This window comes from Mesoplodon densirostris, chromosome 2 (genome assembly GCF_025265405.1).
Source record: "Mesoplodon densirostris isolate mMesDen1 chromosome 2, mMesDen1 primary haplotype, whole genome shotgun sequence".
Taxonomy (NCBI): Eukaryota; Metazoa; Chordata; class Mammalia; order Artiodactyla; family Ziphiidae; genus Mesoplodon; species Mesoplodon densirostris.
The window spans coordinates 125,914,290-125,928,362 of NC_082662.1; the positions used below are offsets into that span (position 1 = coordinate 125,914,290).

The following is a 14,073-nucleotide window of genomic DNA, read 5'->3' on the forward strand; positions in this document are numbered from 1 at the left end:
CACGCCTGGGACGCACGCTTTCAGTTACAACCTACTGCACATATTTAAGCTTCGCAGATACATTAGATCCATTGTCTGGCCTCGTTTGTTATTTCAACAGATGTTGATTGAGCACCACCGCATTCCGGACACTGTGTTAGGACGTGGTGATATACCAGGAGACAGTGGAGTAGCCCTGTTGCCTACCAGCCGTGTAGACATGGACAAGTCACTTCCTCCTCTTGTTGCAATTTCTCCATCTGTAGTACGAGTACGACCATAGTAGTATCTATGCCATGAGGCTCTCGGTAGAATTAAACACCCAGGAAGCATTTAGAGCAGCTCCGGATGCACAGTAAGGAAACGATGACACGAGCTGTTGTCACCACGCTCACACCGTGGAAGAGCCCTCACCCAGAGCTCACATATGCACACGCCAACCACCTGGATCCGAGCTGGAAACCCAGAAAACAAGTAACGGAAACGAGTTTTTCCTTCTCCCTATGACCCAGCAAGTCCATAAATCAGGAATCTCTAACCCCTTGGAAAGAAGGAGAACAAAGTTCCCATCCTTCTTAATGTCCTTTTTTTTCTTTTTTTTTTTTTAATATTCATTTTTGGCTGTGTTGGGTCTTCGTTTCCGCACGAGGGCTTTCTCTGGTTGCGGCGAGCGGGGGCCACTCTTCATCGCGGTGCGTGGGCCTCTCACCGTCGCGGCCTCTCCCGTTGTGGAGCACAGGCTCCAGACGCGCAGGCTCAGTAGTTGTGGTGCACGGGCTTAGTTGCTCCACAGCATGTGGGATCCTCCCGGACCGGGCCACGAACCCGTGTCCCCTGCATCGGCAGCCGGACTCTTAACCACTGCGCCACCAGGGAAGCCCTCTGCCCTTTTATTTACTTCTTCTCACAGGAGGAAAAAGGTCTGACTGGTGGTGCTGGTAAACACGTCCATGGGCACGTACAGCCCAATGCTGTCTGTTTTTCTGTCCCCCTGTAGGTTACACACATCCCTCCTCTTGAGCCATGTGGCTGTATGGGTAAGGGATTGCTCTGCTGATCCAGTTCTGCCCATTCCTGAGTCCTGGGGTCTATGCTTGTGGGGGGATAGGTGGAGACCTCCTTCCACTCTGCTAGGATTCAGCAGATGGAGAATTTTAATTCCCAACCATACTCTTGTATCTATTTGCCAACTGGTTCAGAATCTGAAGAGAAGAGAGTCTGATTAGGACTCTCAGAAATTGAACATAAAGGAAGAAAACCTCTTGAAAAGCCAAAAGGGAAATGAAGAAACCTCCTGATTTCTGCTCAGTCCTAAAACCATAAGCTCATTATCCAAGAGGGACTAGCGTGGTAGACAAAGAAAAATATATGCCATGGCTTTGCTACCAAGGATCATGACTGAGTTGGGGGCCTAACAATCTGCTCTGTGAGGGGGCACAAAGGGGTCCCCTTGGGAACAAAAAGGATGATGCGCACAGTTTATGTGTCAAACCAGCGGTGGAAGGACCAAGGCTTGAACCCAGGGCTTGTGATCCCAGCCGATCCCCAGACAGCCTCATTTCTCCCTGAGTGACCTGCATGCTTCTGTGATAAATGTGGCAGAGTTCATTTACTGGTAGTTGATGCCTCAACTCTTAAGAAAATAATAGCAATCTCTGAAAATTTTCATAATTATATGTGAAGATACCACTGGCCAGGGAAGCAAACAGAGGTAGGAGGGAAGGATGAAAGGAAAGAGATGCTAAAATCTCATACAAAAGAGACTTATGTGCTGGTGATTTTCTGAACTTACTTTCTCTGCATCCTAACAGTCATTAAAATGTATAAAAATGGATATTTTTGAAGCAGCAACACTAAGAATTATCATTGCTGCAGTTGCTTGGCAACCTGAGACTTTGGTTATTTTATTTCTAAATAGGGAATGCTATAAACTGGTATCTGGAGTTTGTGCAAATAGTTCTAAATTGATGTTCTCCCTGTAAATCAGGAGGAGATAATACAGCATTAATGTACATTTAAAGGTGGCTAAATTTGCATATGTATGTGTCTCATATCACACACACAAAGATTCTTACACAGAGCTTCTCTCCATTACATGCTATCTTAAGTAAATCTGGAGAATTGATATTCTTTTGCATTTTTCCTGGAAAATATCTATTTAATTTCATTTTGTAAATAATATGCATTTGAGTCACGAGGAGCAAACCTTTTGTCGCCCGTGTGAGTCAGGGGAACTGAGTACTGTAGCTCATATTGGTCATGAGCTCCTTTCTCTAGCTTCCCAGACACTGAGTGGGTTTCCAGTTCTGAGAAAGCAGAGACAAACCCAGTATCTAAATGGCTACCGGGGGAAAATATTTTTCAAAGCAAGGCATGGGAATGTCCACATTCTTCAGAGATGCAAGCCCTGTAAAGGCCTTATGAAATCTTAGGCCTGCAGGTTCCAGCACGGATGAGAAGAGTTGTTAACATTTTGAAAAAGTTGCCTCTATTTACAAACTGTCATTTCTCCACAAGTCACCAACTTGAATTTGAGTCTCTAGTGATGCTTGCTGGTTTGAATGAAATGCTGTGCTCTGATGCTGCTTTTCTCTCTCTCTCTTTTTTTTTTTTTTTTTTGCGGTACATGGGCCTCTCACTGCCGTGGCCTCTCCTGTTGCGGAACACAGGCTCCGGACACGCAGGTTTGGCGGCCATGGCTCACAGACCCAGCCGCTCCGTGGCATGTGGGATCTTCCCGGACTGGGGAATGAACCCGTGTCCTCTGCATTGGCAGGCGGACTCCCAACCACTGCGCCACCAGGGAAGCCCCACTGCTTTTCTCTTAAACGTGACCTGACTCCTCACTAGGGCCTTAGGAGGAAAAGTGCTCCTGTTCCAGATCCTGATGACAGGCATCCTTATCACTTTTGGAGAATAACCACTTTGAAAGTGGCCCCTGCAGTGGTGTTTGCCTGCAGACTGAAGCTCATGACAACAAACTGCCTCAAGCTCCACCTGCTTCTCCAGAGAGAAGAAGGGCACGAGGCAGTCAGCTGCCTGAGCCCCAGAGTATGTCAGTGACAGATTCCAAAACACAAGGATTTGGTCTTGGTCTGAACCACAGACCAAAACCATAAAAGAAAGGCATCGAGCACCAATTCGATCATGGGATTGTTCATGCAGAACCATGCTTCAAGCTACGTGGGAATAGCATCTCAGACAGACACAACACGAGAGGGTCACAGAATGACTTTCCATGACCTCTTGTTCAATGGAAGCCAGGACATGATAACATATCTGTTGTTTAGAAACAGAGGACAGCATCTTGTTGGCAAATAATCAAATAGACCATTTGGCCTATTAAAGTAATTATTTATCCAAATGGAATAACAGTTACAAATGAAGGAAAAATGTTTCAGGCTTAAAGTAAGTGTGAAGGGTATGCTTCACCTAACCAGACACCTAAATGGGACGAAAAATTCTATTTCGAGAGAACTGGGTGGTCGTTAGAATTTCCAAGTCTCTGGAAAGACTGTAGTCCTGCAGATCAGCTGGGACATAACAGCACTTTAGCCAAAGCTAAGTGCACACTGCCAGATGCTTGTGGTGGCCCTTCTGGGCACCAATTCTAGTGGTGTGTGCCCGCAACACTTGTTTTTGGCATGGGAATTCATTTCGACGTCTCTGCCTAATTTTTCTCATCTATCGAAGGGAAGGCTCCTACAACCTTACTGCCCAAGAAGTGGTGAGGAATAGCAAATGGCTGAGCGATGGAAGGAAATTGGCAAATGTACTGTCAAAACGCTTAGGACTATGACAGCTTCCCCTAGACAAAAGGTTCCCCAAAGTTAGGGAGTTTTGTGTAGCCTGTCAGTGCAGAACTGACTAGGAGGTTGGAGCCCTTGGTGGTCTCCCTGCTGTCCCCAAATGCTTTTCTGAATGGTGTCACCATTTGGGATTGATTTATGGCACTTGGATTGGTCAGCGAGCCTGTGCTACGTCGTGGCTGAGGCTGGGAACCTGTTCTGCACTTGCATGTGTCATATCTAAAGGCAATATCATTTGCAAAGTCAAAACCATTGAGAGCACACCTAGGGTACCCGTGGGAGCACCTGTGATGGGTAATGAATACAAACTCGCTTTCAGGCTTGCTCACGTGACAGAGTCTGGCATGATGATGAAGAGAAACGAGGACAGGCTACATCCCCTCTGTGCACATTCCAGTTAATTTCCCAGAAGCAAACACAAATGATGCAGGTTCCAAGCACAGAAGTGTCCAGGGTGACAAACATGAGTGGGCTTTTGTGTTTTGGAAGGGTGGGGGAAGGTAGCGAACGTGGAGTTTGGTTTTCTGTTTTTTTCCTGTAAGTGAATAGGAGCAAGAGGAAACTGCAAGGGCAGGAAATCCTTCGCCGTCTTAGGAACCTACTGCAAAGACAAGGTTTAACATGGGAAAGGTGTTTAGTACGCTAACAAATGCCATGTGATGTGGCTTTGGAGCGCTGACTGAACTGATAAAAGAAATCTGGGCCATCCTGCTGTGCTGAAGACCTCATGCTGTGCAGAGCAAAGGCAGCTAATATATTACAGAGCTTGATGAGGTTGGGGGGAGTGGATTGGCAACGAACTGCCAAGGTCTCTGAGGCTGTGAAAAGTGATGCGGTTTGATCCTGCCACCAGCTGGCTGGGTGATTTGAGTTAATCTTTGCCTTATCTTCTGTACCTCGAAAGAAGACAGTTTCTATTTGATTAATCACTTTGCAAATGTATTTGCAGAACCAAATATTGAATATATGCTGTGGCTGAGAATCTGAAACAATATTACATCAAGGGTCTTTGAAAGCTTACACACAATGATGGGCATTAAGGACTGAGGGCTGATAGAACTGGCTGTACAAGTGCACTGCCAACAAATGTTTTGGGGAGGACAGCACCGGCCGCATGGCCAGGCCACCATGTTTCCTGGCATCAAGCAGTGGGCAACTCTGCAAGATCCCTAGAAGGATCCTGATGGTGGGGACAACTCTATGCCTGTGTCTTACATAGACACCACATTTATGTTAAGTCTGTGCCGACTTCAGACATAGAAACACTTTAATCACCACTCCCTCGGAGCCAGAAGGGAAGGAAGGGAACTGAAGCAGACAGATGTCTGCAGAGAATAGTGAGTGGAGTTTTCACACTTGGTCAGCCCTCCCAAGTGGGCAGGTCGTTGTGGCTAGCTGATGCTAGATATGTTTAATTTAACAAGAGACCTTGAACTACTAATAAAAACAATTCTTAATGTTTCCTTTTAGGTTTATAATAAAACCCTACTGGAACCGAAAGGAAGTTACTTTATCTAAAGTAAAAGTAATTTCATATGCTTGCATTCATCCATCCCTCCCACCATCAATTCAACAAATATTTATTGAAATCATAAAAGCATGTCACTTTACAGAAATAATGTGAGAGATATATAAGTAAAATACATAATCAGTGACCTCATAAGGTGGTATTTTTAATTTTGTCTATGCCATGCTCTATTAAGTTATTACATTAATGGACATGGTTCCCTTTTTATGGACAGGGAAACCAATGAGGGCTGATAACTCTTTCCTTTCTAAGATCTCCAACCTTGACAGTACCTCTGCAGACCTTTATTTTTCCCTCCCTCTCTTCTCTCTTTCCTTTCCTTTCTTTCTTTTCTTTCTTCTTTCTTCCTTCCTTCCTTTCCTTCCTTCCTTTCTATCTTTCTTTTTTCTTTTCCTCCCTCCCTCCCTCTCTTTCCTTTCTTTCTTTCTTTTCTTTCTTTCTTTCTTCCTTCCTTCCTTTCTTTCTTTCCTCTTTCTTTCTTTTCCTCCCTCCCTCCCTTCCTTCCTTCCATCCTTCCTTCCTCTTTCCTTGTAATCACAAGTTGACTTTATTCAACTGCAGAAATGATACTGAATGAAACTATATAAACCTTCTACTTGAATTTTTTCTCAGAGAAAAGAATCCTCACAAGGGGTAGAAAAGCCATTTCTGGGTTTATCCTAGGATTCCAAATTTCAAGAATTGAGACAGACAAGATTATAATCTCTATTTAATTTCCTAAAGTAGTCTAGTAATGGGCTTCCTTGGAGAATAAAGGCACAGTGTTGGCATCAACTTAGGGCAGAGGGGAAGGAGAACTCAAGGACTTGTCCTGAACCTCAGCTATTGTAGAACAAACTGCCCACTTACCCTTTCCGTCCTACACAACAGTAATTTGTATTTTGTAGGATCCTACAGATTAAACAAAAATGATTCAATGTACTGTATATTTGCTTAATCCTCAAGGCAACTCTGTAAGGTAGATGTTATTTCCATTTAAATAGGTGGGGATAGGCTCAACCACATTATCATTATTGGTTATTGACTATAGTGTTACACATTTCACAAAAAACTTTCATACACATATCACTCTGAACCTTTTATCCTTGTGATATAGATAAGATATACAGCTATAACCCTCAGTTTATGAGATGTGAAGGAAGGTTCAGATAGCTAGTAGAAGGTGCAGCTGGACATTGGCAGGGCCTGAAAAAACAGAAGAGTACCCATCATCCCATCATCACATTGTCCAATGACAAAGATGAGTTGGGGTGATGGTGGTGAGGGATGGCTCCAGGGCTGGGTCATTCATGAGCACAGATGATATGGCAAGTCTTTGGCTATTCCAGACATAGGAGTAATTCTAATTTCATCTTCTTGGAGCAGCAACAGAAAGAGGAAAAGGATCTTGGAAGTGAAATAAACATCTGCATAGGATGGTGGGTGGTAATTCCCCAAGCTTTTTAAGTTCTCCTAAGTAGGACTACCAAATAAAATACAGGATCCCCATATAGCTCATGCAATACTGGGGGGATGCTTATACTAAAAAATATTTGTTGTTTATCTGAAATTCAAATTTAACTGTGTATCCCATATTTTTATTGGTTAAATATGGCAGCCCTATTCCTAAGGGAAGGGTAATTCAATCTTATGCCCCTTGCTCTCATCACTATAAAGCATCTGTACAATGGTGACAATAATCTACCAATGGCAATTGTGATTGGAGACCTCAACTGAGATAACTTCTTCTTATTTCTGACTTGAGCAGCCTAATGTCAGCATTGGGGTAAATTTAAATATTTCCATAGCCTTTGAATTTGGAAGATCATGCATTACACAATTGTTAGTGAAGTCTGGTTTCTGGCACTGAACTAACAATGTGGTCCATACTGTACCTCTGTAGTACAACTCTCCCCAGATGACACTGGACAGAGAATCCCACACACAGTCCTCACACCACGCTTTCCTCATCCCATTCTTGAGTAGAAGAGTCACTTACTTGTATGGGATGTGTTTGCTGCCATTGACGAGAGCCAGGATGACATTGCCCAGAGCAGACAGTGAGAGGCACAGACCTGAGCCTCCTTCCCGATTTTTGCTAAGAGCTTTCACACAGCTGCCAAGATCAATGAGGTGCAGGCGGCTGCGGCCTCCAGACACTGTCACAGGAGAGAAGACAAGAGAAGAAAGAAGTGGTTAAGTTCTGGCAAACACTCATCTGTCCTTCATATAGCTCCTTGGGAAATCTGATGGGAAAAAAGAGGAAATAAAAGGTTGAAGTTCATGGCCTAGTAGGAAACCCCTACAAAATTATGCAGGGGTAACAAATAGCATGGTCCTCTTAAATCCTGTCCACCACACATCACTGATCTTCTAAAACCTACTGATATTCCTACTATAAATAAATGAATAATTCATGTAGGCTAAATTAGATGAAATTTCACAGAGAAGGTAAATGTCTACATTTACCTTCATCTTCTGTGTGTAGCAGAATTCTGAAATTGATCATATTAAAACATAAATAGCCCATAAGTGATTATCCGCTTTGGTTGACTGTCATAGAGACCGTGACCTAAAGCTCAGCCAAGAATCAGGTTGATAACCCAAAGTAAAACCAGGAAGAATTAATAACCAGGTGCAGAGTCAGGGAAGACCCAGGTATTTGCTGAGTATCTGCCAAGTGCCAGGTGCTGCACAAACAGTCTCATTCAGTTCCCCTGGGAAAATCACAAACTTGTTCATGAGAACTTCCACTTCTGGCCTAGATGAAGTAACAGGGACCAGATTTTTCCTCTTACCTGAGACAACCAAAAACTGAGCGAAGTGTGTAAAACAACCGTTTGCAAGACACTAGACATCAAACAGCAAAAGACAGTGATCCTGGAGAGGTGGGAAGTAAGGGAGGTGAGTATTAGCCGTTTCCCAGCTTACTGCACTGAGAGAGTTTTCGGGCCACGGCTCAGAGAGAGGGAACTCGGGTGGAGCCTGGCAGACTCTCTGAACTGAGGAGCTAGAGCTGAGAGTCCAGGGAGGCCAAGGTAGCAACATTTCCAGGACAGAGTGCTGGAGAGGAGAGAATTCTGGAGATTTGTAGTAGGTCTCCTCAAGTATTCAACCTAGCACTGATCAGCACAGAGTGATGAAACTACCCATGGCTGGGGAACTAACCACTGGAAAAGATTAGAAGTAATAGTGCACAGGACTCACACAAGGCCAGGAATAGTGCTTGTTCTCAACAGCCAGACTAGAAAACCTCAAGATTCACAGGGCACTGGGTAGGGTACCCACAAGGGTCTGGCTTCAGTAGTCAGGAACACTTAGCCCTAGACTGAGAACTGACTGGGCTCCACCTTAACAAATCTTAAAAGTAAGGCCATAAAGGATCAAACTGTTTCTAAACAACTGCATCCCCAAACAAAGCTTAAAAACATTTAAAAAATACAGAAATGTCCAGCACCCAATCAAAAATAACCAATCGAAAAGAAGCAAGAAAATGAGACCTATAATGAAGAGATCATTGAAACCAACCCAGAACTGACATAGATATTAGAATCAACAGAGAAGGACATTAAAACAGTTAGGATGGCATTTCAAACATTAAAAACGTTAAATAGGGACATGGAATGTATTAAAAAGATACAAATTGAATCTTTAGAGATAAAAACTATATTGTGTGAGATGAAAAATACACTGGCTGGGAGTAACAGCGTATTAGACACTGCAAAAGGAAAGACTGGTGAATTTGACAATATAGCAATAAAAACGATCCAAGATAAAGTACAGAGAGAAAATTTTAAAACAAACAACCAAAAACTGATTTTAAAAAACAGCTATAGGAGTACTTCAAGTGTGTTAATATGTGTGCAATTGAAGTCCCTGAAGGGAAAGACACAGAGGGTGGTGCAGATAAAATATTTAAAGAAATAGTGGTCAGTACTGTCCCAAATTTAATGAAAACTATAAGCCCACAGATCCAAGAAGCTCAATGACCCCTAGCTCAAGAAACATGAAGAAAACTACACTAAAGCACATAACAATTAAACGGGTTAAAACTAGTGATGATGAAAAAAATCTTGAAAATAGCCAGAGGAAAAAAATTATGTTACATGTAAAGTAACAAAGATAAGATGATGAAGACTTCCGGGGAAGATGGCGGAAGAGTAAGACGCGGAGATCACCTTCCTCCCCACAGATACACCAGAAATACAGCTACACGTGGAACAACTCCTACAGAACACCTACTGAACACTGGCAGAAGACCTCAGACCTCCCAAAAGGCAAGAAACTCCCCACGTACCTCGGTAGGGCAAAGCGGAGAGATTCCCGCACAGAGGATCGGTGCCAACCGGCTCACTAGCCCGAGAGGCTTGTCTGCTCAACCGCCGTGGTGGGCGGCGCTGGGAGCTGAGGCTCAGGCTTCACTCGGAGCGCAGGGAGAGGACTGGGGCTGGCAGCGTGAACACAGCCTGAAGGGGCTAATGCGCCACAGCTAGCTGGGAGGGAGTCCGGTGAAAAGTCTGAGGCTGCCGAAGAGGCAAGAGACTTTTTCTTCCCTCTTTGTTTCCTGGTGCACGAGGAGAGGGGATTAAGAGTGCTGCTTAAAGGAGCTCCAGAGACGGGCGCGAGCCGTGGCTGAAAGCGCGGACCCCAGAGACGGGCGTGGGATGCTGGGGCTGCTGCCGCAGCCACGAGGCCTGTGTGCGAGCACAGGTCACTGTCTACGCCCCCGTTCTGGGGAGCCTGTGCAGCCCATCACTGCCGGGGTCCCAGGGTCCGGGGACGGCTTCCCTGGGAGAACACACGGTGCGCCTCGGGCTGGTGCAATGTTATGCCGGACCCTGCCGCCGCAGGCTCGCCCCGCACTCCATGCCCCTCCCTCCCCCCTCCCCACCGCCTGAGTGAGCCACAGTCCCCGAAGCAGCTACTCCTTTAACCCTGTCCTGTCTGAGCGAAGAACAGACGCCCTCCAGCGACCTACACAGAGAGGCGGGGCCAAATCCAAAGCTGAGCCCCGGGAGCTGTGAGAACAAAGAAGAGAAAGGGAAACCTCTCCCAGCAGCCTCAGAAGCAGCAGACTAAAGCTCCACAATCAACTTGATGTACCCTGCATCTGTGGAATACATGAATAGACAACAAATCATCCCAAATTGAGGAGCCAGGAGTCAGTGCTGTGCCTCTGAGGTGGGAGAGCCAACTTCAGGACACGGGTCCACAAGAGACCTCCCAGCTCCACATAATATCAAACGGCGAAAATCCTCCAGAGATCTCCATCTCAACACCAGCACCCAGCTTCACTCAACGACCAGCAAGCTACAGTGCTGGACACCCTATGCCAAACAACTAGCAAGACAGGAACACAATGCCACCCATTAGCAGAGAGGCTGCCTAAAATCATAAAAAGTCCACAGACACCCCAAAACACACCACCAGACGTGGACCTGCCCACTAGAAAGACAAGATCCAGCCTCATCCAGCAGAACACAGGCACTAGTCCCCTCCACCAGGAAGCCTACACAACCCACTAAACCAACCTTAGCCACTGGGGACAGACACCAAAAACAACGGGAACTACGAACCTGCAGCCTGCAAAAAGGAGACCCCAAACACAGTAAGATAAGCAAAATGAGAAGACAGAAAAACACACAGCAGGAGAAGGAGCAAGATAAAAACCCACCAGACCTAACAAATGAAGAGGAAATAGGCAGTCTACCTGAAAAAGAATTCAGAATAATGATAGTAAAGATGATCCAAAATCTTGGAAATAGAATAGACAAAATACAAGAAACAGTTAACAAGGACCTAGAAGAAATAAAGATGAATCAAGCAATGATTAAAAACACAATACATGAAATGAAAAATACTCTAGATGGGATCAATAGCAGAATAACTGAGGCAGAAGAAAGGGTAAGTGACGTGGAAGATAAAATAGTGGAAATAACTACTGTAGAGCAGAAGAAAGAAAAAAGAATGAAAAGAACAGAGGAGAGTCTCAGAGACCTCTGGGACAACATTAAACGCACCAACATTCGAATTATAGGGGTTCCAGAAGAGGAAGAGAAAAAGAAAGGGACTGAGAAAATATTTGAAGAGATTATAGTTGAAAACTTCCCTAATATGGGAAAGGAAATAGTCAGTCAAGTCCAGGAGGCACAGAGAGTCCCATACAGGATAAATCCAAGGAGAAATACACCAAGACACATATTAATCAAACTGTCAAAAATTAAATACAAAGAAAACATATTAAAAGCAGCAAGGGAAAAACAACAAATAACACACAAGGAAATCCCCATCAGGTTAACAGCTGATCTTTCAGCAGAAACTCTGCAAGCCAGAAGGGAGTGGCAGGACATATTTAAAGTGATGAAGGAGAAAAACCTGCAACCAAGATTACTCTACCCAGCAAGGATCTCATTCAGATTTGATGGAGAAATTAAAACATTTACAGACAAGCAAAAGCTGAGAGAGTTCAGCACCACAAAACCAGCTTTACAACAAATGCTAAAGGAACTTCTCTAGGGAAGAAACAACAGAAGGAAAAGACCTACAATAACAAACCCAAAACAATTAAGAAAATGGGAATAGGAACATACATATCGATAATTACCTTAAATGTAAATGGACTAAATGCTCCCACCAAAAGACGCAGATTGGCTGAATGGATACAAAAACAAGACCCATATATATGCTGTCTACAAGAGACCCACTTCAGACCTAGAGACACATACAGACTGAAAGTAAGGGGATGGAAAAAGATATTCCATGCAAATGGAAAACAAAAGAAAGCTGGAGTAGCAATTCTCATATCAGACAAAATAGATTTTAAAATAAAGACTACTAGAAGAGACAAAGAAGGACACTAAATAATGATCAAGGGATCAACCCAAGAAAAAGATATAACAATTGTAAATATTTATGCACCCAACATAGGAGCACCTCAATACATAAGGCAAATACTAACAGCCATAAAAGGGCAAATCGACAGTAACACATTCATAGTAGGGGACTTTAACACCCAACTTTCACCAATGGACAGATCATCCAAAAGAAAATAAATAAGGAAACACAAGCTTTAAATGATGCATTAAACAAGATGGACTTAATTGATATTTATAGGACGTTCCATCCAAAAACAACAGAATACACATTTTTCTCAAGTGCTCATGGAACATTCTCCAGGATAGATCATATCTTGGGTCACAAATCAAGCCTTGGTAAATTTAAGAAAATTGAAATTGTATCAAGTATCTTTTCCGACCACAATGCTATGAGACTAGATATCAATTACAGGAAAAGATCTGTAAAAAATACAAACACATGGAGGCTAAACAATACACGACTTAATAACGAAGTGATCACTGAAGAAATCAAAAGGAAATTAAAAAACACCTAGAAACAAATGACAATGGAGACACGAAGACCCAAAACCTATGGGATGCAACAAAAGCAGTTCTAAGAGGGAAGTTTATAGCAATACAATCCCACCTTAAGAAACAGGAAACATCTCGAATAAACAACCTAACCTTGCACCTAAAGCAATTAGAGAAAGAAGAACAAAAACACCCCAAAGTTAGCAGAAGGAAAGAAATCATAAAGATCAGATCAGAAATAAATGAAAAAGAAATGAAGGAAACGATAGCAAAGATCAATAAAACTAAAAGCTGGTTCTTTGAGAAGATAAACAAAATTGATAAAGAATTACCCAGCCTCATCACAAAAAAAAGGGAGAAGACTCAAATCAATAGAATTAGAAATGTAAAAGGAGGAGTAACAACTAACACTGCAGAAATAGAAAGGATCACGAGAGATTACTACAAGCAACTATATGCAAATTCTTAGAAAAGCACAACCTTCTGAGACTGAGCCAGGAAGAAATAGAAAATATAAACTGACCAATCACAAGCACTGAAATTGTGAGTGTGATTAAAAACATCCAACAAACAAAAGCCCAGGACCAGATGGCTTCACAGGTGAATTCTATCAAACATATAGAGAAGAGCTAACACCTATCCTTCTCAAACTCTTCAAAAATACAGCAGAGGGAGGAACACTCCCAAACTCATTCTACGAGGCCACCATCACCCTGATACCAAAACCAGACAAGGATGTCACAAAGAAAGAAAACTACAGGCCAATATCACTGATGAACAAAGATGCAAAAATCCTCAACAAAATACTAGCAAACAGAATCCAACAGCACATTAAAAGGATCATACACCATGATCAAGTGGGGTTTATTCCAGGAACGCAAGGATTGTTCAATATATGAAAATCAATCAATGTGATACACCATATTAACAAATTGAAGGAGAAAAACCATATGATCATCTCAATAAATGCAGAGAAAGCTTTTGAAAAAATTCAACACCGATTTATGACAAAATCCTTCCAGAAAGTAGGCATAGAGGGAACTTTCCTCAACATAATAAAGGCCATATATGACAAACGCTCAGCCAACATCATTCTCAATGGTGAAAAACTGAAACTGTTTCCTCTAAGATCAGGAAGAAGACAAGGTTGTCCACTCTCACCACTATTATTGAACATAGCTTTGGAAGATTTAGCCACAGCAGAGAAGAAAAAGAAATAAAAGGAATCCAAATCGGAAAAGAAGAAGTAAAGCTGTCACTGTTTGCAGATGACATGATACTATACATAGAGAATCCTAAAGATGCTACCAGAAAACTACTAGAGGTAATCAATGAATGTGTTAAAGTAGAAGGATACAAAATTAATGTATAGAAACCTCTTGCATTCCTATAAATTAATGATGACACATCT

At 43.0% G+C, this 14,073-nt stretch overlaps 1 protein-coding gene across 1 annotated transcript in view; it reads right to left on the bottom strand.

Annotated features, from left to right (window-relative positions):
• The window catches only part of KIF26B (kinesin family member 26B), a 480,495-nt gene that overhangs the window by 54,437 nt on the left and 411,985 nt on the right, over nt 1-14,073 (bottom strand). Inside the window, exon 10 of the mRNA XM_060088379.1 lies at nt 7,295-7,454. Within this exon, the coding sequence (XP_059944362.1) occupies nt 7,295-7,454 (160 nt within the window). The remainder of the gene's footprint in view (nt 1-7,294; nt 7,455-14,073) is intronic.